Genomic DNA, 24,407 nt, shown 5'->3' on the forward strand with positions numbered 1-24,407 from the left:
CTACTAGGGCCCAGTCTTCCTCATGGATGGAAGCAGTGGCTACAGTGCCAGAGGAACTTTGGTGGTTGTTGCAGTCTTTTGCTAAGCATTACAGATTAGATGTTCTTGCTCAAGAGAATGCAGCCTATGGAGCTGCTGGTATTCTCAGAGTGGCCCTGACTTCCTCCCTTCCAGATTAGTTTGGCTTTAGTACTTATCTGGACTGGTGTAGCGGGATGATGATGATGATGGAGAAATTTTACCTCTATTAATTTTCTTTCCTTGAATCTTGCTACACCAGTCCAGGCCCCCCCCAGAAAGTTGGCCCATAATGAGAGTGAGGAGAGCTTGCCGTCAGGTTTGATTTTGGTACCCATTTTTCTCCAAAAGAGCTATCCTTTTCATCATGTCACGTTTCTCTTCTGTACCTGACCCTCCTTCTCATATGTTTCACATTTTTCTCAGGGAGAGAACAGGCTGTGTGCTTGGAAACAATCTTCTCATCGTTTTTTTAAAGTGAACTCACTTTTAACATTTATGATATGTTCAGTGCTGTCTCATAGGAAGACTGCTTTTCCCTGAGCTGCACCACAGCTAAGGAGTAGTGATGATGTCACAAAGAAAGCTGTGTGCTCTGCTGGCAGAGGGAGTTAATCCACTTGCCAGGACTGGTGTAGCATTCAAGGAAAGAAAAGTAACAGGTAATACAATTTCTCCTTTCTGAGTGTAAAACACTGTTTTATCCTCAGAAGTCCCTTTGCAGGTTACCCTCTTTGCAAGTAACTTATGTGGCAACTGTGCACATAAGTCACACGTAAGTTCCCTTTGAAAATTAATGAAAATAAACATGCACAAACGCACCCACGCAAAGTTACATCTGCTCTTTGCAGGGAGTAACTTGTGTGTATGAATTTAGGAGCATGTTTTGAAAAATCTAAAGTACAGTATGTGTGTAAATCCAAACTCTGTCCCAAATCCACCCCCTCTCCTTTGTACATATAAAAGAATACATAAAATCAGGTTTTGTGAATACTTTTATGTGCACACCCTCTGGGTAGTGTTACAATAAGCCATTTCTAAGCATAAACCCATGTTTTTGATGCATTTGTTGGCTTTGAAAATTACTCCCAAGTGTATAATGACTAAGAAGCTAAGTGACTTTCTGTCGGTCAACTTGTCTGCTAAAATATTAATGCCGTGAGAAATGAGGAATATGTTTGTGTTGGTTAGTTTACATAATGCTAACGATTGCAGCCTTGAATACACATCAAAGTCAATATTTAAAGGATTCGTTCAGTTGTCTTTTCAAGTTACCCAGACAAAACCTGAGATTTGAATACTACATTTTATCTGGATAACTCATTACCTGGACAAACGTTTGCCAGAAAAAGAGAAGCAGCGATGGAGGTATTCCAGGGCTCTAGTTAAATTTTAATGTCAGCACTGCTGTTCGGCTAAAGATAGCTTGAGTTTGGTTGGAAAAATAAGTGTCCTGAAGTTACGTGGATAACACAGGCCATGTTTCCAACTCATCAGCCCGCTGAATGTCACTGTCATGCTTTTTTTTTTTCCTTTTTTTGATGTCCTGGTCTTGAACCAAGATTTCACATCGCTAATCATTCCTTCTCTCTATTCATTTAGTTTTGCAAGATTCTTCCATCACGGCGGACCCGGGTTCAGCTGGCAGGATTCCCCAGATGACTGCCACAAGTGAACTACTTGATTCAGCTGCCAGAAAATACTCTTCAAGAGTGTCAGCCAAACTGTCAGCACAGAAGAGTCTAGTGGTAAGGAAGAAAGAGAAAAACCTCTCTGAAATTGATGTCCCCAAGGAGAAGGCATCTATGAGTAGATAATGGATTTGAATACTCAATAGCCTACCTGTGGCCTCAAACAGGGAGGCTCTTGTGCCCCTGCCTGCAGCACGGTGGCCAGGCTATTCTTTGTATTCACGTGGCTCTGATAGCTTGTTTGGAGTTAGTTGTGTATCCTTTTATCCTAGGATCTGTCTCACTCTACCTGAATGAGACTCGTGTTGGATTCAGTATGACTTTTCTGAAAGATGGGGGAAATATTATATGATTATATCTAAGAATGCGTGAGAAAAATGAAGAATGCCTGCTCTAGGACTTCTGGGTCATAATTTCTCAGCTCTCTAGTTAACCTCCATTTTCATGTATTCTGTTAGTACTGCTCGGTGAAAATGCCTCTGCCACTGACATCAGTAACAGTGACTCTTTGCTTCGTTTGTTAAGCTCCTTGTTCACTATCTTATTTCCATTTCTGTTCCTGTGGGCTTTAATTCAGTCTCAACCAGCCTCCATTGGGCTACAGTGTCCATGAGCCTTTATTTGCAATAATTTGGGGAGTTCCCCCAATATTTATTACCTTTCCAACTCACTGACTTAGCCCAGCTTTTGCAGTGGCCATCCTTGGCTAAAGGCTATGCACCAGGATACTTTCTGGGACACTGCAATTATGGGTCCTAAGTGAAGCCATCACCATTGGGCAGTGACCAAGACGTCCACCATTCAGATGCAGCATCCCACCGAATCGAGACCTAGCCTAATAAACTGACCCCCAGGTCCTTTCCAGGGCGACGTGCAGCCCTTGCCACTGGGCTTGCGCGCTGGCTTCCACGTCCATTTCAGGCAGCTGACTGTAACATAGTGATTGTATTGTTTTGTTCAGGAAGAAGCCTCCGTGCAGAGACGGCAGCAGGCAGTGCGTCAAGCTTTGGTGGGCAAGTCACCAACTGCATATACCCACCTGTTTCAGAGGTAACTCTAGAGGAAGTCTGTCCATTCTAAAGAGCTTTCCAGGATCAGATTGTCCTGATCGTTTAAAGGGTTTGATTTGCGGGTAACGCTTGAATTAAAAATTTGATGAACTCCAAAGGTTATGGGCCGGATTTTAAAAGCTCTACGCGCGTAAATCAGGTTATGCACGCCGGGCCTATTTTATAAAGGCCTGGCGATGCGCGTAAAGCCCCGGGACTCGTCTAAGTCCCGGGGCTTTAAAAAAGGGGAGGGGGCGGGGCCAGAGGCCTCCGGCACAGCGGGTATTTGCCGCTGTGCCGGAGGTAAAATAAAATTTTGGAGGGGTTTAGGATAGGGCTAGGGGGGGATAGGTTAGGGGAAGGGGTGGGAAGGTTATATTAGGGGGAAGGGAACGGGTGAAGGCCTCGGGCGTCGGCGCACGCAGGGTGCACAATTGTGCACCGACCCCCGATTTTATAACATGCGTACACCAGCACGCGCATGTTATAAAATCGGGCGTCCATGTGTGCGCACCGGGTAGCACGCGCACATGTACGCCCGCGTGTACCTTTGAAAATCTACCCATATGTGTTTAGGGTAATAGAGATTTTTATATTACCTGGAGTTTTTTTGGCATTTTGGGTTTGCCATACCAGCTGTTTTACAGGCCATAGGATGACAGAAAAGGACTGTAAGGCCAAATTGTTTCCTTTAGCAATGCCATAGGCCAGGGATGGCCAACTTCAGTCCTCGAAAGCTACAAACAGGCCAGATTTTCAGGATATCCACAATGAACATGCATGAGATAGATTTGCATGCACTGCCTCCATTGTATGCAAATCTCTGTCATGCATGTTCATTGAAACCTGGCCTGTTTGTGGCTCTCGAGGCCTGGAGTTGGCCTCCCCTGCCCTAGGCCCCAGTTGATCTCTGGTTTATCTCTCACTTCATAACTAGGGATGCTCTGTGACCAGAGGCTGTTCCGTGTATCCACCCCCCTTTCTGTGAAGTGATATTTTCTGATGGTGCCCCTTTTGTTGGACGCTTATATCTTGACTTCTTGTTCTAGGATTTTCTCTCCATTGTAGAAGGATTGCTTCTTATGTATTTATGTCTCTATCACATCCCTTCTGTCTGTCCTTTCCTGTAGGGTATATGTGTTTAGACCCTTAAATCTCAATTCACAAGGCTTTGGGTGCAGCTCTGCACCATGTTGGCATCCTGTCTATATCCTTTTGGAGGCACAACCTCCTGAATTGGACACAATACTCCCATAGATGGTCACCTATGATCTATCCAAAGACATCATCATCTCCTTTTTTCTGCTGCTTCTGCCTGTCCCTATCTATTGATTTTCCTTTGTAGGAGTCTGTATTACTCTGTAATGCCATCAGATTTCAGGTCTTTTCCTTGTTTTAGAACTGTTTTGTATATGCTTTTCTTTCAGGGGACCTGCAACTGCCCCAGTGATTATGGGCCCTGACTATCGCCTGTTGGACCCAACATCTTATTCCTCTATGCTACCAAGTGGGAGTAACATCACCAAGGAGCGCAGCCTCCCCGGTGCCAGCCCTGATACCAGGTGAATTCAGCGTGGCACCATCCATTCCACAACGGTTAAAGCTTGCTTCAGACCAAATTGTTTTTGCCCATTTCTCCTTCCTGTCCCTCACCCAGGGTTGCAATCAGTTTAAACTTTCAAATGTGTGTTCCTGGACCTGACATTTCAGTCAGGAGCTGAATGTCTGCTGTTGGTGAAAGAGTTCAAGCTTCTGTCTGAACAGCAACTGGAAAATGCCCTGTGACAGGGGTGGCCCCCTCCGGTCCTCAAGCACCACATACGGGCCTGTTGTTCAGAATATCGACAATAAATATGCATGAGGGACATTTGCTTTTACTGTTGCCATTGTATAAAGATCTATTTCATGTGGATCTCTTGTTTGTGGCTCTTGAGGACCGGAGTGGGCCACCCCTGCCCTTTGAGACTGCAGCAGTGGGAGAGAAAACAGGGGCAAGAAGACAGAAAACTAAGTGGGTTCTGTATCTTCCCAAGAAGCCTTAATTGGCATAATGCAAAATAGCCCTTAAATTCTTCTGTGCTAGGGCAGAGCAGACCTGGGAAAATAGGGTGAGAGTAAGGAGAAGCAGAATACAGAACAGGCTGCAGTGAAAATATATCACAGCAGTCCTCAGCCCAGCAGTATAACAGTGTGACCTACAAGACAAGCAGAGAGACAAGCTTGTGATGAATTAGAAAGGCCTCAGGCATCACCTGTTAGGGGTAGGAAGGGGGAGAATTTGAATTTATACAGATCCTTTCATCCAAACAGATTCCGACCTGTTCTATAATGTACTACTTTAGAAACAAATATGCAGTCACCTCGGGGATGGTGGTCTGGTTGTACAAATCTACATGAAGGCTTCCCAACTGGTGAGGAAAGATGAACAATGCTGTAATTCTGACTCAAATGAGGCACAGGGAGATTCAGATCCTTGCCCAGGGTCACCTACAGTCTGAGCAGCAGAGCTGAGAGTAAAACAGAAGCACAGGGAAATCCAGGCGCACTGGCCCAGGGTCACATGTGTCAGCAATCGATAGGATTCGCTTCCCAGCGGTTCTCCAGCTTCCTGGTTTTCACCCCTGAACCACAAAATGCTCCCTCTTACTTTTGCACGTATGGTTTTCCCTACTCCAGCATATTAGAGTGATTCTTTGGAGTTTCTGTTCAATGCAGTTAACTAAATAATGGAAAATAACTCTGAAGAGGTAGAAAAAAACACTAAAGGCTATCTGTTGCACCTGCACCTCAAAAATCAAGATTCACAATGCAGAATGCTTGCATCTCTAAAATGCAAGCAGTGATCTGTTCTATGTGCAAGGAAAATTCTGGCACTCCTAATGCTTTCCATTCAGAATTTTATGAACTCTTCAGAAGCTCAAAAATGTACTATGTGCTAGAGATTGATGAATTCTATCCTGTCCTTAGATGTAGCACAGTAATAATAATATAATATAAAAATCATCTAAAAATTACACTATGTGTAAGGAATCAAAAGAGCTGAAAAACCAAACAATCCACTCTTCTTTGTTGCAGTTCCCGGGACTCTGAAATCACTTCTGGTTTATCCATGCTGTCCTCAGCAGGGGTGTTCTCCGCTGAGGGCTCCTCTTCTTTCCGTACCCCAGTCATCAATATTCATGGCCCAGAGGAAGAACAGATCGAGCCTCTGATTCTGGCAGGAGTTGAGACCGGACCTGAAGGTATTGCCGGGGTAATGTAAGAGATGGGGCAGATTGCAAGGCCTTCAGTACTGGCAAATACTGGTTTTTGTAGTCCGGCTTTCTTTCTGGGTGAGCCTCTTCTCATAGCACCCTATCCACATTAACATTTAAGTATTAGCACCATTTGACTCTGTGCTGTTTTCCCAGTTATGTGGCATGATCAAGATCCCAGAGGGGTGGCTTAAGGCTGAATGAGATATGTATAGGTGCTCTGTCTTGGCCTCTTGTGTGATATTTCCAACAGCCATGGTGGCATCCACTGACAGGATCAGCTTCCCAGCTCTTGGGAGATTTGTATTCTTGCAGGCAGGAGCATCCATAGTGGCATTCATTCAGTGTGGGTAATGCGTGCTTTTTAGTTATTTTCTCCAGTGGCAACGTGCCTTTGATTGAAATTGTGTACAAGTGATAGTGACCAGAAGTCTGAGGACACCACTGCATGGCCAAGAAAGAATAAGAATTGTAAAGAGAGAATGGGCAAAATAAATGAGGTCAGAGCTGACCCTGGCACTTGACCGCAGTGCTGCATACAGTGGCACTGCCCAGGCTCTGAACATCTTTTATCCTTTTTTTTGTGTTGTTGGGATTAGTTATAATAAACCGACAAAGGTGTGGTACTGGTACGAGGTTAATATGTTTAAAGACTGAAGCTTTTCCAGACTAGTTCAAGTCCTTTCCTCAGACAATGAAGGGGCCACTCCGTGCCACCTTCACGTAAGCCTCCAAATGTCTCAAGCTCTAGCCAAGGACTTGGCTAGTTTTCTTTTCTGTAGTTTTACTTTGGCAACGCTAACACCGTGTCGTATTTAACCTTTGCAGAGGATCAATTCGATGTTAGCATTCCTGACGCTTCCACTGAACCCCTTACCACCCAAACAGGCAAGAGGAAGAAATCCGTACCTCGGCGAGGGTCTATCGTCAGCCGCCCCGGCTCCAACAAGAAACCTGTCCTTCCACCAATTCCATCGGGCCGCAAGATAGCCAAACATGAAGACTGAAGCAACTCAAAAAATGGCCAGTATCAGGCCCTGAATTTCCTCCCTCTTAACACTGGTCCTGGCTTTCTACAAAAAAATAGAAGAAATTGCATCAAACAAATTAAAAAGTCTGTTTATTCTCTAGCAAAGTGTTTTAACCCACAAATGCTCAATTGTTGCTCTCTCTTTTATTTTAAAACCACTAATACAAGTAGTTATGGCTTTCTCCACAGCAGGTACGGTTGTCTTTAGGCTTCTGCTTTCTGGCTGTTGAAATTTGAAAGCGCGGAGGACAACTTTCGTATTCCACCCGTAAGATGCACTTGTATTGGCGCTGCAGGAAGGACCCATCTTGCACAGTGCGTTTTGCTAAGCTTGCATGCACCCCCACGTGCAACATCAGCACTGTGCCGCCTGAATATTGAACAAACTGAGCACCTGCCGCCATCTGCCCAGAGCAGCATTGCAAGGACTAGCTCCATTTAGTCTCTGGCTCATAACCCATTATGATATCTGCTCTGTTAATCACTCAAAATATCATGAGGTGTTAAACATGGCCTGAGCATAATTTCAGTGAACAGGTTTTTTTTTTTTTTTCAAGGTTTTCAGGAATTAGGTGTATTTCGCAATATTTTCCCAGGGTGCACTGGTATTATAATAATGTCACCTGCACCTACCCAAGGAAGTCTTTTTTTCTTCAAGGCAGTCTACCATGGACATGTCAAAAGCCTTTTCCCATGTTCCCTCCTGAATCTCTAGGTGGGAAGCAAATCTCATTTCACAGTACTTTGTGCTTTTAATAAAAACCATAAATAATTAAATGTTTTTTATTGCCTGGCTTCATGTGCTACTTTGGTAAGATGTTGCACATTGCCCAAAGAGGTGCCTGAGCAGGATGTAAGGGCTAGCACTGCTATTTTAAAATAGTGCTAGTGCCACCAACCCATTATGAAACTGTTTACATTAGAAGCATCACTGCTTACAAAAGTCTGGGATGAATTCAGTGATAAAGAGTCCTTCTTTAATCCCATAGACAGACTCCAACAGCACCCTGATCTGGAAGAAGAGATTAGTCACCACCATGATTTTTTACTGTCTTTGTGTTTGAACTTTTTTATTAGATGAAAATACAGCAAAATAAATATCCATAATATACATTGCTTCCTGTCTTTAGGATGAGTAAGAGTTGCCTGTGTTAGGATTTATTTGGAGATGTAAGAATAGATGTTAAATTAAGAGCAGAAGTGTCATGGTGGATCAGACTAGGGCCATCACGTTCAGCCTCCTGTGGTCAATCCAGGTCTCTTGGAAGTATAGCTGGGCTAGAAAAGAACCCAGGAGATCACGATGACAAGATCCCTGCTGTATTGTTCATGCCAAGAAGTAAGAGGGGGCAATCCCTAAGTCTACTTGACACATAATTGGTAAGGGAACTATCCTCCAGAAACTTGTTCCAATCTTTTTTTATATGCAGCTATACTACCAAGCTCGACCACATCATCTGGCAACAAATGGCACAATTTTTTTTTTGTTTTAATCTTTTTTTTTTATTATTAAAGCAGAATAAAAATATTTATATTTATTTATTTATTTATTTATTTATTTAATAACTTTTTTATACCGGCATTCGTAGGACACATCATGTCGGTTTACAAAAAACTGAGAAGGAAAGGAAATTACAATGAACAGGGGAGGGGGTAACTGGGTGAGTACACAAGTAAAAGAGAGGATATTTAACAAGCAGCGATACAACTATTTGCATTCGGTTAGGGTTAAATATGCAAATGAATTAATATACAATGTTACATGGCATGTGCACTTGACACATTTAGCATGTGGAACTTGATTACAGTAGCGCGGGGCTTGTGCACTTGATACACAGTGACGGTTACAGAGGGGGGGGGTGTGGGGGGGGGGAAGGTTGCAGGGGAGGGGGGTGTGGGGGGGGGGGAAGTTCTGGGGTGGTTGAAAAGTATCAGGTAAGGGTATAGGCTAGGTTGGGATTAAGGTGAATAATGGGTAAACATCGGCTAGGATTGGGTGGAATTAGGGTATGCTTGTTTAAAGAGCCAGGTCTTGATTCCTTTTTTGAAATGGCTCAGGGATGGTTCTAAGCGGAGTGTGACGGGTAGGGAATTCCAGAGGGTAGGGCCCGCAATGGAGAAGGCTCTATCCCTAGTGGCGGTGAGGTGTCCAATTTTAAGTGAGGGAGTTTGGAGAGTGCCAGCAAGGGAGTTTCTGGTGGGGCGGTTAGATTGACGGAATTGTGGCATGTCTTCAAGCCAGGGTGAATTGTTGTTGTGTAGTGTGTTGTGGAGGATGGTAAGTGTTTTATATTGGGAACGGAAGGTGATGGGGAGCCAATGGAGGTCTTGGAGTATGGGAGTGATGTGGTCAGTTTTTCTGGTGTTTGTTAAGATTCTTGCCATGGCATTTTGGAGAATTTGGAGTGGTTTAATGGTAGAGGCGGGGAGTCCTAAGAGGAGGGAGTTGCAATAGTCGAGTTTGGTAAGTATGGTGGTTTGCATAACTGTGCGGAAGTCATGGGCGTGGAGAAGGGGCTTAAGTTTTTTGAGGATTTGTAGTTTGTGGAAGCCTTCTTTTAGGAGTGATTTAATGTGGGATTTGAAGCAGAGTTGATTGTCTAGGCTTACTCCTAAATCTCTGACACAGGGCGGTAGTGTGTGATATTGTGAGGCGTCGAGGGTCATTTGGTGGATTGAGTTGAGGGGTTGGTTAGCTAGGATGAGGATTTCAGTTTTCGATGTGTTAAGTGCTAGATGGAGATTGGAGAGGAGAGAGTTAATGGATGTCAAGCATGTTTCCCAGTATTGAAGGGTTTCGCTGATGGATTTTTGAATTGGAATAAGTATTTGTACGTCGTCAGCGTACAGGAAGAATTTTAGTCCTAGTTTAGAGAGGAGGTGGCAGAGGGGGAGTAAGTATATATTGAAGAGGGTGGAGGATAGAGAGGAGCCTTGGGGTACCCCTTGTGTGAGGGGAATGTGTGTGGATTCAAAATCGTCGAGCTTGACTAAGTATTTGCGATGTTCTAGGTATGAGGAGAACCAGGATAAGGCTGTGTTTGAGATGCCTATCTCTGCTAATCGTGATAAGAGGATTTGATGATTTACGGTATCGAATGCGGCTGAGATATCGAGGAGGGCGAGTATATATGATTGTCCGTGGTCCATGCCTTTGAGAACGGTATCCGTTAGTGCGAGTAGGAGTTTTTCGGTGCTGCGGTCTTTACGAAAACCATATTGGGTGGGGTGTAGGATATTGTTTTCTTCTAGGAAATCGGAGAGTTGGGTGTTAACCACTTTCTCCATGATTTTAGATAAGAAGGGCAGATTGGAAATGGGTCTGTAATTTGCAGGGTCATTGTGGTCAAGGGTGGGTTTCTTTAGTAGTGGCTTCACGATGGCGAGTTTAAGTGGGTCAGGGACTTTCCCGGAAGTGATGGAGCAGTTTACGATATCTGCTATAGGTCTTGCAATGGCGGAGGGAATGGAGAGTAGGATTTTTGATGAGATGATGTCTGCGCTATGAGTGGATGGTCGCATCTTTTTTAGTATGGATTCCACTTCCATTACGGAGGTAGTGTCAAGGGAGTTGAGGTTAGTGTTGTTGTCGATTGGTAGTGGGTCTGTGGGTACGGGGTTAGGGGGTAGGCGTGTTAGAATTTTGGAGATTTTATTTTGAAAGTAGTCGGCTAGATTCTCACATTTCTCTATGCTGTTTGTTTCTTGTGAGGATGGAAAGGGGGACTTTGTGAGTTCCGTAACAAGGCAAAATAAGGCGTTTGGATTGAATTTATAACTGTGGATTTTTGCTGCGTAGAAGTCGCGTTTGGCGTGGATGGTTGCTTGTCGGTAAGAATGCAATGTGTGTTTGTAGGACATTTTGTGTGTGGGTGTAGGCTGTTTACGCCAGGTACGTTCTTTGGTTCTGAGGTCTTGTTTTAGTTTTCTAAGTTCATCGGTATACCATGGCTTTCTCTCGGTACGTGTGGGCGTTATAGTTTTATGGATTATGGGGCAAAGATCATTGGCTATGTTGGAAATGGACTTATTCCAAGATAGAAGGGCAGTGTCTGGGTTTGTTAAGTCGAGGTTTTCACTTACTTCGCTGAATGCTAGGGAGAGTTCCTCCGAGGAGCATTGTTTACGGAGGGAAATTGTTTTTTTAAGTGAGTTTGCGATTGGTGTATCAGTATTGATGGTGAGGTGGGCATTGATGAGAAAATGGTCTGACCATGGGACAGGGGTGGTGGTGGGTGTTTGGGGTACTGTAATGCATGTGTTTACAAAGAGGAGGTCGAGGGTGTGGCCAGCTTTGTGTGTGGGTTCAGAGATTAGCTGTCTGAAGCCCAGAGCTTTGAGGGTAAGAAGTAGGGTTTCACAAGCAGGTGTGTTGGGGTGGGTGTCTACGTGGAGATTGAAGTCTCCGAGTATCACTGCGGGTGTGTCTGACTTTATGTTGTCGGAGATGTATTCAATGAGTGGTGATGGGTCCTGTTCAAGTGTGCCAGGGGGGGCGTAGATGAGGCAGATTTGCAAGAATTTAGATTTAAAAAGGCCGATTTCAAGTTTTGGGGGGGGGGAGCTGGTCTGTAGCTTGAGGTTAAGGACTTTCTTGGTTGCAAGGAGTATGCCGCCTCCTCTTTTTTTGGGCCTAGGGATGGAGAAAATGTCGTATGCCTGTGTTGGGAGTTGGTTGATAAAAACATGGTCTGAGTTCTTTAGCCAGGATTCTGTGATAGCACAGATATCTGGGTTGGAGTCAGTGAGTAAGTCTTGAAGTATGGGGGCTTTCTTTAGGATGGACTGAGCGTTGAATAGGGAGATGGTCAGTGTTACTAGGCCTAGCAGCTGTGTTAGGGGGGAGATCATGATGGGTACAAGGGATTTGTGCTGGGTAGAGGAGTGAGGGTGTGCTGGGCGGAAGGTCCGTTGGTGGGGGTGGTGTATGATTGGGATGGTGGGGAAGCACATTTTGGGAGGGTACAGGTGGGGGGTAGGTAGATGGATGGGTAGAGGTCGGTCGAGAGGTTAGGGGGGGGGGAGATAGAGTATAGAGTAGTTTGATTGGGGCAGGTGTGATAGATAGTATGGCGTAGGTTTCAGGGGAGTGACCAGGAGCAGGGCTATATATTTAGTGATACATAGTGTAATGATACAGTGTGATATGATAGTGTAATATGTGGTGTAACATACATTGTAAATAAAATGGTACAACTAATTCAGACATATTAGTACAGTATGGTTCAATGTAGTGGGGACAGGCTATGCAGCGCAATATAGTCCAGTGGCCTATTATAGGCTATGGGTGTGGTGGCATAACATATAGTGAGAGGTTCCAGTGAGCTTACCAGATAGATGGTAGGGGTCTGGCAGGAAATGGTTTATACACGCAGTTATCCGGCCTCCGATGCAGGTAGGAGGTCATGTAGTCTCTTGGTCTTGGAAGTTTTTTTAGGAAGTTTTGGGTGCAGGGTTCTGCTGCCGGGTCTTTTTGAACATGTAGAGAGGTTCGGAGTTCGTAGGTCTTCTTTTTTGTGGTCTTTTGCGGCAGTGATGGAGTCGGTGCGTTGAGGGGTAGCGGTGGTGTGGAGTTAGGGTGGACTCTTGGGGCAGCCCGAAGGGGGCTGCACGAAGGGGCTCACAAAGGGGCAGGCCCCTTTGTCGCGCCCCTTCGGCGCGCGACGCACGGCGCGCGGCGCCGGATCCGCTGGGAATTTAAAGGGCCTCTGTGCCCTTTCGGATTGGCTGCAGGTAGGTTTGTTGAGGCGGGCCTTCCTTCTGGTCGGGGCGGCGGCAGGACGGAGCGATCGGCCTCGTTGTCGGCCTCGGACCCAGCGGGGGCAAGGGAGAGGTTTAATGGCCTTACCCCGATGGGTCTGTGGCGCCGACCGCGCAGGCCCTCCCTCGCTCCAGATGCCGTTTCGCTGAAGAATCGCCGATGCTGCTGGAGCTGCTTGCAGCGAAGAGAGAGAGATGGCGCCGGATCCGCTGCCAATTTAAAGGGCCTCTGTGCCCTTTCGGATTGGCTGCAGGTAGGTTTGTTGAGGCGGGCCTTCCTTCTGGTCGGGGGGGCGGCAGGCGAGCCTTGTTTCCGGTCGGGGCGGCGGCAGTATGAGCCATTCAGGTTAAAGCCATTAGCGCCATCACCGTTGAATACTTCCCTGTACGTACCCAGATCAGTCCAGACTCCTGGGTTTTGCCACCCCTCTAGCAGATGGAGACAGAAGTTTAACAAACAAACTCCGCCTTATCTAGGCTGGTGCCACCTACAGTCTGGCAGTTTTCTTCTGTCTCCAGCAGGTGGAGGACGTGCAAAACCTACAGTCTGGTGGGGCCTAGCCTAGGGTTTTAGACAGAGTTAGGCAAAACTTAAAAAAAAAAAAAAAAGGTTTGTAGAGACAATTTAGTTGGAGACCGACTGCAGTGTGTTCCTGCAGGTCAGGATCTCTCACCTCCCAGGGGGTTGTGAGGTCCTGAGGGGACCATCCTCCCTGCTTATAGAGGCTGTTGGTGTTGGGGATTGAGGACCCATTTTCCAACCCACACTACCACTGGGGGTGATATCGGGGAGCCTGGCTCACTCCCCCCCCCAGTGGATTCAGGACCCGAGGCGGCTGGACAGGTAATAAAAAATGACCCTTTTTAAAAAAAATTTTATTTTTCACGCATCGTCTCCCTTTACCCTTCTGTTCGCAGGGTGGGGGGGCGGGGTATTTTGGCGCTGTTTCACCGCGTTGTGGGGGGGGGGGTAGGTGCAGAATTTGATTGCCTGCCCGAACCAGTTATTCTTTCCTATCTCTTCCTTCTTCTCCAAGTTCTGTGACCCTTGTTAATTGTAACTGTTTCCTTCGATCACCACAGTTTTAGTTTGATGTATTTAATGCACCCCGTTTCATGTAAACCAGCAAGATATGTCCTCATAATTGCCGGTATATAAAAACCTTAAATAAATAAATAAATAAATAAACAAACAAACAAACAAACAAACATGCCGCGTCCGGCCACATGTTGGGCCTGTGGCGCGCAGGACGGTCTGTGTACTTCCTGCGTCTCCAGGGTTGAGGGTGCCTCCACGCCACCGAAACGAGTGGTCCTTCAGGTGCAGACTCTTATGGGAGTATTGGGGAGCTGCCTCCCGCGATCCCTGGTCCGTTCCCGGGAAGCGCGGGAACGGGCGCCATTTTAGGTCCCTCGGGGTCGGCGGTCCCAGTGGCGGACGCCATTTTGCTCCTTTGGGAATGGGGGGCACTGCAGCGCAGGCAGTTCCAGGGGAGGATGACCCCCCAAGTTTGTCACCTCAACGCAGAGTCCCCGAGGGGAAGCAGGCCTGCGACTAGTGTCAGGATGAATGTTGATGATCCGGCTGCAAGGGACACGGATGATACCTCTTCCGAGTCTTCTTTTTCTTCAGATTTCATCCTGCTAATGCATAAGGCTCGGAGGGCACATAAGAGAAGACCCCCCTCCCCTGGAATCCCAGTCCCTTCCTCCAAAGCGGCCTCGGGGCCCTCAGAATGCAGGGGCCTCGTCCGACCAGAGACCAAAGCCCTAAGGACCCGGTGCCTGACCCTGAGCCTTCCTCAGATTTGGAGGACCCAGACGAACGGGAGTTACCTTCTCAGCCCCCAAGGGGGGTGAAGGGAGAGGCCGAGACGCAATAGGATGGGCTCAGAGGGGTCCATGGGTCGGACGGGGATGATCCAAAGGTGGTCCACCTGTTTCGCAGGGATGAGTTGGGGCCTCTCATCCTGGCTATTTTGGGGGAGCTTGGGATTCAACTGCCTCAGGTGGAGTCGCACCTAGGAGCTACGGACCCTGTGGGCCTCCTTCGTCCTTCCCCTTTCATTTTTCAGCCACGGATTTGCAGTTTAAGGACTGGGACACTCCGGATTTGGGCCTTAAGGTGGCAAAGGCGATGGACAAGTTATACCCCTTGCCTGAGGAGGCTTTGGAACTCTTGCGGGTTCCTACGGTGGATGCAGCTGTGGCAGCGATCACGAAGAAGACCACCGTCCCGGTTACAGGGGGCACGGCCCTTAAGGACCTGCAGGATCGTAAACTGGAAGTTCAGCTTAAAAAGATTTTTTAAGTGTCGGCCCTGGGGATACGGGCAGCGATGTGTAGCAAATTTTCGTTGAGGGCAGGTCTGCGCTGGGTACAGCAGCTACTGGCCAATGACTCGTCCCAGGAGGAAGCTCTTCAGGCGGGTCATCTGGAGGCAGTCATTGCCTATAGTGCGGACACTTTTTACGATTTGCTGCACACCTCAGCCAGGTCTATGGTGTCCGCCCGATGTCTGTTGTTACGCCACTGGGCGGCGGATGTCTCTTCAAGGCTCGCCTGGGTTCCCTGCTGTTTAAGGGAAAGCTGCTCTTTGGTAAGGAGCTAGAGGACCTGATTCAGTCCTTGGGCTAGAATAAGGTTCAGCGGCTGCCGGAGGATAAGCCGAAGTCGAAAGGAGCTTTTTCTTCCAAGGCTCGGTTTCGCGGGGGTAGGAAGTCCCAGACTTCTCGGGGAGCAGGTTCTTCCTTTCGTCACAATGCCAGCAGGCAGCAGTCCTACACTCCATCCTTTTGACGGTGGCATTTCGGTAGACCTGGCTCTGGCTAGAGTGTACCGAGTGGAAAGACTTCGCAATGATGGGCGGCCAGCTCAGTCCTCGGTCCCAGTGGTGGGAGGCAGATTGACTCTGTACTTCGAGGAGTGGGTCAAAATCACGTCACACCAGTGGGTCCTCTCGGTGATAAAACACGGTTACGCGTTAGATTTTGCACGCAGGCCCTGCCAGAGATTCCTAGTTTCTCCCTGCGGTCAGGAGCCATAACGCGAAGTGATACAAGAGACACTACAACGGCTTCTCGCCCTCTGAGCCATCGTGCCAGTGCCGGCGGGGGAGGTCCAGAAGGGCCGATACTCCATTTATTTCGTGGTGCCCAAGAAGGAAGGAACACTTCGTCCTATTCTCGACCTCAAGCGGGTCAACAGATGCCTGCGGATTCCTCGCTTCCGAATGGAAACCCTAAGCTCCATCATTGCGTCGGTGCAACGGGGAAATTTCTGGCCTCTCTGGATCTCATTGAAGCCTATCTGCACATCGCCATCTGCGCAATCATCAACGTTATTTAAGGTTTTTCATCTTGGGGCGCCACTACCAGTTCTGCGCTCTGCCGTTCGGGCTCGCCACTGTGCCCAGGACATTCACCAAGGTCATGGTAGTGGTGGCGGCACAGCTCCGCAAGGAGGGATACCTGGTACATCCGTATTTGGACGATTGGCTGATCAGAGCAAAGTCGGAATTGCGTTGCCAGGAGGCAATCGCTCGTGTGCTGCAGTTACTAAGGACTCTGGGTTGGGTAGTCAACCCGGCCAAGAGTCACCTGGTCCCCTCCCAGTTCTTGGAGTTTTTGGGAGCTCTGTTCGATACTCGGAAGGGCACGGTATCCCTCACAGAGGAGCGTCGGGTCAAGCTTCAGCGGCAGGTAAGGACCCTGCTAGCTAATCCCTCTCCGATTGTTTGGGATTACTTACAGGTGCTGGGTTCCATGACGTCGACTCTGGAGTTGGTTCCTTGGGCCTTTGCTCATATGCGGCCTTTGCAGTCAGCTTTACTCTCCTGCTGGAACCCAGCCTTAAGCAACACATATCACTGAAAGTTAGAAAAGGCTACGCTAAATTAATGGTCCTTAGGAGACTAAAACCCTTATTAACTCAAGCACACTTTCGAACAGTTCTGCAAGCACTAATTTTCACTAGCACAGACTATTGTAACACACTTTTCCTAGGATTACCATATACAACACTCAGACCACTACAACTACGACAGAACCCGGCTGCCAGAATACTTACTGGTAAAAGCAGAAGGGATCATATCACTCAAACACTTGTCGAATTACACTGGCTGCCAAAAGAACAAGGAGTGCAATTTAAAACTCTATGCACAATTCATAAACTAATCAATGACGAAAATGCTGACTGGCTAAACACCACATTGCGATTGCATGTCCCCCAGAGAAATTTCAGATCAGCCAATAAAGCTCTACTAACCATACCCTCGGTCAAAACAGCAAAACTGACCCAAGTTACAATGCCACTCGAAATAAGATTGATGAAAGATTTAAAACTCTTCAAAAAAAAGTTTGAAAACTTGGCTCTTCAGAATGAGGTCGATGAGTAAGAACACCTACTCACAGCTGAAAGTCACCTAAAAGTGTAATTGCTTTCTTTTCTATTTTTATCATAATTAAGTATTAATTTGAGAGACAGTATAAAATGTATATGCTTATCCAATGAATCATATAAATGGAAATTCCAATCCACTTTCCATATAGAATATATTATTGAAACATGTAACCGAAATTTATATACGGGCCTAATTGTAAACCATTGTGATGGTGTATTACTAAACGACGGTATAGAAAAGTTTTTAAATAAATAAATAAACCCTGTCTCAGAACAGTTCCATATTCAGTTACCCCTGACGGGTTCCGCTCGTTCCAGCCTCGCCTGGTGGCTCAACCCGGACAACTTAAGGCGGGGAGTGCCTTTGGTCATTCCAGATTGGACGGTGGTCACCACAGATTCCAGCCTATATGGTTGGGGAGCGGTTTGTCAGCGGACGTCTGTGCAGGGCAGGTGGTCCTCACAGGAGGCTCGGTGGTCTATTAATCGGCTGGAGACCAGAGCGGTGAGGTTGGCGCTGCAGGCGTTCCTGCCGATTCTCCGCGGCAAGTCGGTACGCATTCTGTCCGACAATGCGACCACGGTGGCGTATATCAACATAGAAACATTTAGAAACATAGAAATGACAGCAGAAGAAGACCAAACGGCCCATCCAGTCTGCCCAGCAAGCTTTCGCACTTTTTTTTCTCTCACATATTTATCTGTTTCTCTTGGCTCTTAGTAACCTTTTTTTTATTCTATTTCCCTTCCACCCCCACCATTCATGTAGAGAGCAGTGTTGGACCTGCATCTAAGTGAAATAGCTTAATTTAGTTAGGAGTATTAACTACCGCAATAAGCAAGCTACACCCATGCTTATCTGTTTATTCAGACTATGTAATTCAGTCCTTGTTGATTGTTGCCTGAATATAGATCCACCTTTCTTCATTCCCCCCTGCCGTTGAAGCAGAGAGCCATGCTGGCTATGCATTGAAAGTGAAGTATCAGTCTTGTTCCCCTGCTGTTGAAGCAGAGGTCTATGCTGGATATGCGTGAAGTGTCAAACTTCCTCCCCTGCCGTTGAAGCAGAGAGCTATGCTGGCTATGCATTGAAAGTGAAGTATCAGGTATTTTATTGGTTTGGGGTAGTAACCGCCGTAACAAGCAAGCTACTCCCCTGCTTTTATGTGGCTGCATATCCTTTTTTCCACATTTCCTCTTGCTGTTGAAGCACAGAGCAATGTTGGAGTCGCATTATTGAATAAGGATATTCATCTCCAGGTAGTAGCCAACATGGAATAGACTTAGTTTTTGGGTTCTTGCCAGGTTTTTATGACCTGGATTGGCCACTGTTGGAAACAGGATGCTGCTGGGCTTGATGGACCCTTGGTCTGACCCAGTATGGCATTTTCTTATGTTCTTATGCCTTTACCTTCAGATAGAGTACTTACAAAGAAACATAGAAATGATGGCAGAAATGGACCAATTGGTCCATCCAGTCTGCCCAGCAATCTCACAGCAGCATCAGCTGCACCATACAGGACTCCCCTTTAATGGTGGCATATGCCACACCATACAAGTTACCCCCTTACTTAGTTTCCCAAACAGTCAAAGTCAGGGTCCTTGTTGGTTGCTGTCAAACTAATTTTTTGCCCTTGCTGCTAAAGCAGAGAGCAATAATGGAGTTGCATCGACAGTATGAAGGCTTATTGATTAAGGGTAGTAACTGCCACACCAGTAAGTTACGCCCATGCACTCTTTTTTTTCCTCATTTCCATCCTCTAGCCTTTAGGGATCTACAGTGTTTATCCCATGCCCCTTTGAAATCTTTCACAGCTTTTATTTTCACCTCCAAAAACAAGGGCATTCCAGGCATCCACCACCCTTTCCATGAAGAAATATTTCCTGACGTTAGTTCTAAGTCATTCTTCCTGGAGTTTCATTTTGTGACCCCTAGTTCTACTGATTTCTTTCCAATGGAGATGGTTTGATGATTGTGCATCATTAAAACCTTTCAGGTATCTGAAGATCTGTATCATAACTCCCCTGCACCTCCTCTCCTCCAGGGTATACATATTTAGGTCCTTCAACCTCTCTTCATAAGTCATTTGATGGAGACACCTCATCATTTTTGTCACCCTTCTCTGGACTGCCTCCATCCTGTCTCTGTCCAGCACTGAACACAATACTCCAGGTGAGGCCTCACCAAGGACCTAAACAAGCAGATTATCACCTATTTCGTACTGGTTATTCCTTTCTCTATACAGCCCAGCATTCTTGCTTTAGCTATCGCCTTGTCACATTGCTTCACCGTCTTTAGATCACTACTCACTATCACCCCAAGGTCCCTCTCTTGCTCCGTGCTCAACAGCACTTCACCCTCCATCACAAACCACTCCTTTGGATTACCACACCCAAAATGCACAACTCTGCACTGAATCCCAGCTGCCATATCTTCAACCATTGTTCAAGTTTCCTTAAACACGTCTCATTCTCTCTACACCTTCCGGCATGTCCACTTTGTTGCAGATCTTAGTATCATCTACAAAAAGACAAACTTTACCTTCTATCTCCTACGCAGTGTTGCTCACAAAGATATTGAACAGAACTGGTCCCAACACCGAGCTCTGTGGCACTCCACTTAACACCATTCTCTCTTCAGAGTAGATTCCATGTACCATCACATGCTGTCTTCTATCCATCAACCAGTTTGTAATCCACTCCACCACCTTAGCACCCACTCTCAAGCTTCTCATTTTATTCACAAGTCTCCTATGTGGGACTGTATCAAAAGCTTTGCTGAAATCCATGTAGATGACATTGACTGTTCTTCCTCGATCCAATTCGTGAATCACCCAATCAAAAAATTCAAGCAGAACTGTCTGACAGGACCTTCTCCTGGTGAATGCATGCTGCCTCTGGTCCAGCAATCCTCCTGACTGTAGATAGTTCACTATCCTTTCCTTCAGCAGAGTCTCCATTAATTTACCACCACTGAGGTGAGGCTAACTGGCCTGTAGCTCCCAGCCTCCTCTCTCTCCCACTCTTGTGAAACGGGACCACCACCTCTATTCTACAATCTCTCTCTACTCCGTTTGTATTGCTTTGTCTCAGCTCAGTGTTTGGACAGTGTTACATACAGGAGCTGCTTTCCTCCTGGAGAGCTGGGCCTGGTCTGGTTATCCCCACCTGAATCCCAGCTCTTATGCCCCAGTCTCTATAATTATGCCCGCTGAACCCCACCTGGCCTGAAGGATCCTGCCCATAAAGCATACTTTCCTTAAGGAAAGTAAGGTGGAGCAGACATCTAGCCTGATTCTGCACAAGTAAAAAGGGGAAGACTAGGGACACTGCCTCACATTCGTACCTACTCCCTTCTGATTCCCAACCAGAAGAGACCTACATGTGCAACCCATTCCCCTTCCTCTAGTTTTCCATCAGCTAAGCGTGGGAACAGGGACCTAGTGGCATGCTTACCCCCATCTCTAATGGTCATGCTAAACAGCATCATGACCACCACCCAGTGTGCCCTTCGTGCAGTGCACATCTCCAGTTCTTTAAGTCCTTTGCTAGCTCCAGGTTTGAATTCCACCCCGATGGAGCTTTTTGAACTGACTGGAGAACCACCAGTGCTGGCTCCTCTCTAATCATCTGTGCCTACTTCCTGGCAGCTGGTATCTCTGATGTAGAGCCCTTCCTTGGCTCTCCATATCCTCAGTTGATGGAGTTTCCACAGCGCCATCCTTTGGGCTCTCCGTGGACTCTTTCTTCAGGTTGTCTGTGGTTTTCTGGTCTGTAAACTCTGCAGCAACTCCCTCTGGGCTCTCTGCAGTTTCTACCTTTGTACACTCTGGCGACTCATCCATACCAGTTGCCGGTGTCTCCGAAGAGCCACTTCATGGGCTCTCCATGGCATATCTTGCTTGCCTTTCCATGCCCTCTCTCTCTGGGCTTCTCACAGGAGTTGTCTCTGGACTCCCGGTAGTGTTTGGGCACCGTAAAGAGTCTTCCTCAGGTCCTCATGTAGCGCCAACTCCCAACTTCTCAACAGTGCCTCCTTCTGGGTAGTCTGTGTTGCCCTCTCCAGAGCTCTCAGGATTCTTCACCACCCCGTTCTTGGGGATTCTCACAGAAGCAGTCTCTGGCCTCCCGATAGTGTTTGGGCACCTTACAGGGTCTTCCTCAGGACCACTTGTAGCACCATCCTCTGGCTAATGGGTGTTGCAACCCACTGGCCACTCTATAGTGACCCCTCCTGGGCACTCTCTCGCCACTTCTTGACAAGGTCATGAGGCTCCACTCCAAATAGAAATTAACTACAGCTCAGTGTGCTTCCTGGTTTTGCTTTTGCTCAGTCCAGGCCTGCTGACTCCTTGCAAGGCTCTCTTGTAATTTCCTATCTCCTGCCTGAAGATTCTGGATCAGTGCTTGCCAACCTCCTTCAGTCATGCTCTCAGGCTGCTGCAGGACCCTGGCTGCTCCACTCCAGGTTCTCTCATGGCTGCACACCTTCCCTACAGAATGGCTTGCTTGCTGGAAGAGGTCCCCGCTCTGTTTCCATTCACCACACTCACAGTCCACTCTGGCAGCTTTTCCAGGGCCACACTCTGTTCCCCTCAGTCCTGCTGCACCAGTATTCCTTCCTGTTTTCTTTAAAGGCAAAAAAAAAGAGCCTGCATAACCAGCAATAACTAAATCACTTTTAATTCCCATCTGCCTCCAGCTGGGCTTTTCCCGTTAGCTGGTGCAAACCTACCACTTCCTGGCTGTCCCTGCAGCCAGGCACACTCACAGTTTCCTCTCTACCTGAAACTTTTAACTGTTTTTTCTTCTTCAATGCAGCTTCTGAGCAACACCCTTTCACAAGCTACCATGCTGCGTGCATCCCTGCACTCTGTACTTTGAGAGCCACAGGCCCCCTGTGTTCTGTACTACATTTAGAACCACAGGTTCTCTTCAAAACTCTTTCTGTACTCCAAATAGTCACTTTCTTGGAGACTGGGGGGGGGGGGGGGGTTTGTGCAGAGCTTTAGAAAAAAAACCCATGCAAGACACATAAGTGGGAAGGAGCGGTGATTCCCACAAGCCTGAAAACAAAACTAGTCGGACTCCAGCCTTTCTTAAAACAATCTTTATTCACAGCTTCAATCATATACATAACAGTAGACTGCCTTTACCTTCAGATAGTGTACACTCTCTACTCACAGTCTGTACTGCTTCATCTCAGCTCAGTGTTTACGTACAGGAGCTGCCTTCCTCCTGAAGACCTGGGCCTGGTCATCCCTACCTGGATCCCAGCTCTTATGCCCCAGTCTCTGGTTATGGCCTCTGAGCCCCACAGTATCCCACCCATAGGGGCGGATTTTAAGAGCCCTGCTCGCGTAAATCCGCCCGGATTTACGCGAGCAGGGCCCTGCGCGCCGGGAAGCCTATTTTACATAGGCCTCCCGGCGCGCGCAGAGCCCCGGGACTCGCGTAAGTCCCGGGGTTCTCGGAGGGGGGCGTGTCGGGGGCGTGTTGGGGGGCGGGCCCGGTCGTCGCGGCGTTCTGGGGGCGTGTCGGCAGCGTTTTGGGGGCGGGTACGGGGCGTGGCTACGGCCCGGGGGCGTGGCCGCACCCTCCGTACCCGCCCCCAGGTCGCGGCCCGGCGCGCAGCAGGCCCGCTGGCGCGCGGGGATTTACGTCTCCCTCCGGGAGGCGTAAATCCCCCGACAAAGGTAAGGGGGGGGGTGTAGACAGGGCCGGGCGGGTGGGTTAGGTAGGGGAAGGGAGGGGAAGGTGAGGGGAGGGCAAAGGAGAGTTCCCTCCAAGGCCGCTCCGATTTCGGAGCGGCCTTGGAGGGAACGGGGGGAGGCAGCGCGGCTCGGCGCGCGCAGGCTATACAAAATCGATAGCCTTGCGCGCGCCGATCCAGGATTTTAGTGGATACGCGCGGCTCCGCGCGTATCTACTAAAATCCAGCGTACTTTTGCTTGAGTCTGATGCGCAAGCAAAAGTAGGCTGATCGCGCTTCTTTTAAAATCTACCCCATAGAGCATACTCTCCTTAAGAAATTTAAGGTGGACCATGCCTCTAGCCTGGTCCTGCACAGGTAAGTAGGGGAATACTGGGGGCACAGTCTCACACCATCCTATTAATTTAACTGAATCCCAAGAAGGTTTGGATCTCTCTAGTGCACACTCTTTATCTGTTCAGAGAACAAAGAAGGCACAGGTCTTCCATCTGATTCCTCCCTGCAGGAGCACAGGTGTACATCTCCTTCTGAGAACATGTCCTGGTGCAACTTTATAAAGAAGATGACTAGGGAAATTTCTTTTAAAATCGCAAGAATCAGAACCTAGAAAAGATATCTTCAACTTGTTCACATACATTCCTAAAGCTAAGCAGATAGCTTGTGTACTGAAACTACAATTAATACATTTATTCGTTCTTCCTATCTCAAGAAAGTTGGATCCTAAATGCAGAGTTTAATCAACTCCATGGCATGCTAAAATTAAACTTCATCGTGCTGAGGTAGCAGAAACAGCTGCAAGAAAAGGTAAGTGCTCCAAAATGCATTAATGGTTAACACCACCACAGCTGGCAATTTTTTATATCAACAAACTTAGGAGAACGGGTTCTTACCCTGGAAACCTCCAAAATTTGGAAGAAGAAATGTTATTACCCGTTAGCTTTCTTTCCATGAATCTTGCTACACCAGTCCAGAGAGGGGGGTTATGTCCCCCTACCAGTAGAGCACTGTGACATCACTCTTGGACAGAGGTGATGCAGCACAGAGAAAACCAGTAGCCCTGTGCCAAAGCACTACCCAGAACATTAGCACAATAAACTTCAAAATGTCAAAAGTTCAGTAATGGAAAGAGAAGATCATCTCAGAACACAATTCTTGTTCCAACCCCAGAAACAAAGGATGAATAGGTAAGTTAAAAGAAGGAAACAGAAAGCATCAAAAGAAGAATCATGAAGATGAGGAAAGGAAATACACTTCATAAAGAAAATATACATAGCAGACCCAGGAACCATCATTTCTTCCCTTCTATTATAGCCCAACTTCCCAGGAGGGTCCTAGACTAGGGATGTGAATCGTTTTTTGACGATTTAAAATATCGTCCGATATATTTTAAATCGTCAAAAATCGTTAGGGCCACGATACAATACCAATTCCACCGATTTATCGTCAAAACATCGTAAATCGGGGGAAGGGGGAGGGCAGGAAAACGGCGCT

General features: G+C 47.3%; 1 protein-coding gene across 2 annotated transcripts in view; it reads left to right on the forward strand.

The window, feature by feature from the left end:
* LRGUK (leucine rich repeats and guanylate kinase domain containing) overlaps positions 1-8,415 on the forward strand; it is a 161,021-nt gene extending 152,606 nt beyond the window's left edge. For both annotated transcript variants that reach the window (XM_029616833.1, XM_029616834.1), the window contains 5 exons: positions 1,621-1,766; positions 2,671-2,759; positions 4,186-4,320; positions 5,834-6,000; positions 6,841-8,415. In XM_029616833.1, the coding sequence (XP_029472693.1) occupies positions 1,621-1,766; positions 2,671-2,759; positions 4,186-4,320; positions 5,834-6,000; positions 6,841-7,019 (716 nt within the window). In that variant the 3' untranslated portion in view covers positions 7,020-8,415. The remainder of the gene's footprint in view (positions 1-1,620; positions 1,767-2,670; positions 2,760-4,185; positions 4,321-5,833; positions 6,001-6,840) is intronic.
* Positions 8,416-24,407: the final 15,992 nt, after the last annotated feature.

This window comes from Rhinatrema bivittatum, chromosome 9 (genome assembly GCF_901001135.1).
Source record: "Rhinatrema bivittatum chromosome 9, aRhiBiv1.1, whole genome shotgun sequence".
NCBI classification, from domain to species: Eukaryota; Metazoa; Chordata; class Amphibia; order Gymnophiona; family Rhinatrematidae; genus Rhinatrema; species Rhinatrema bivittatum.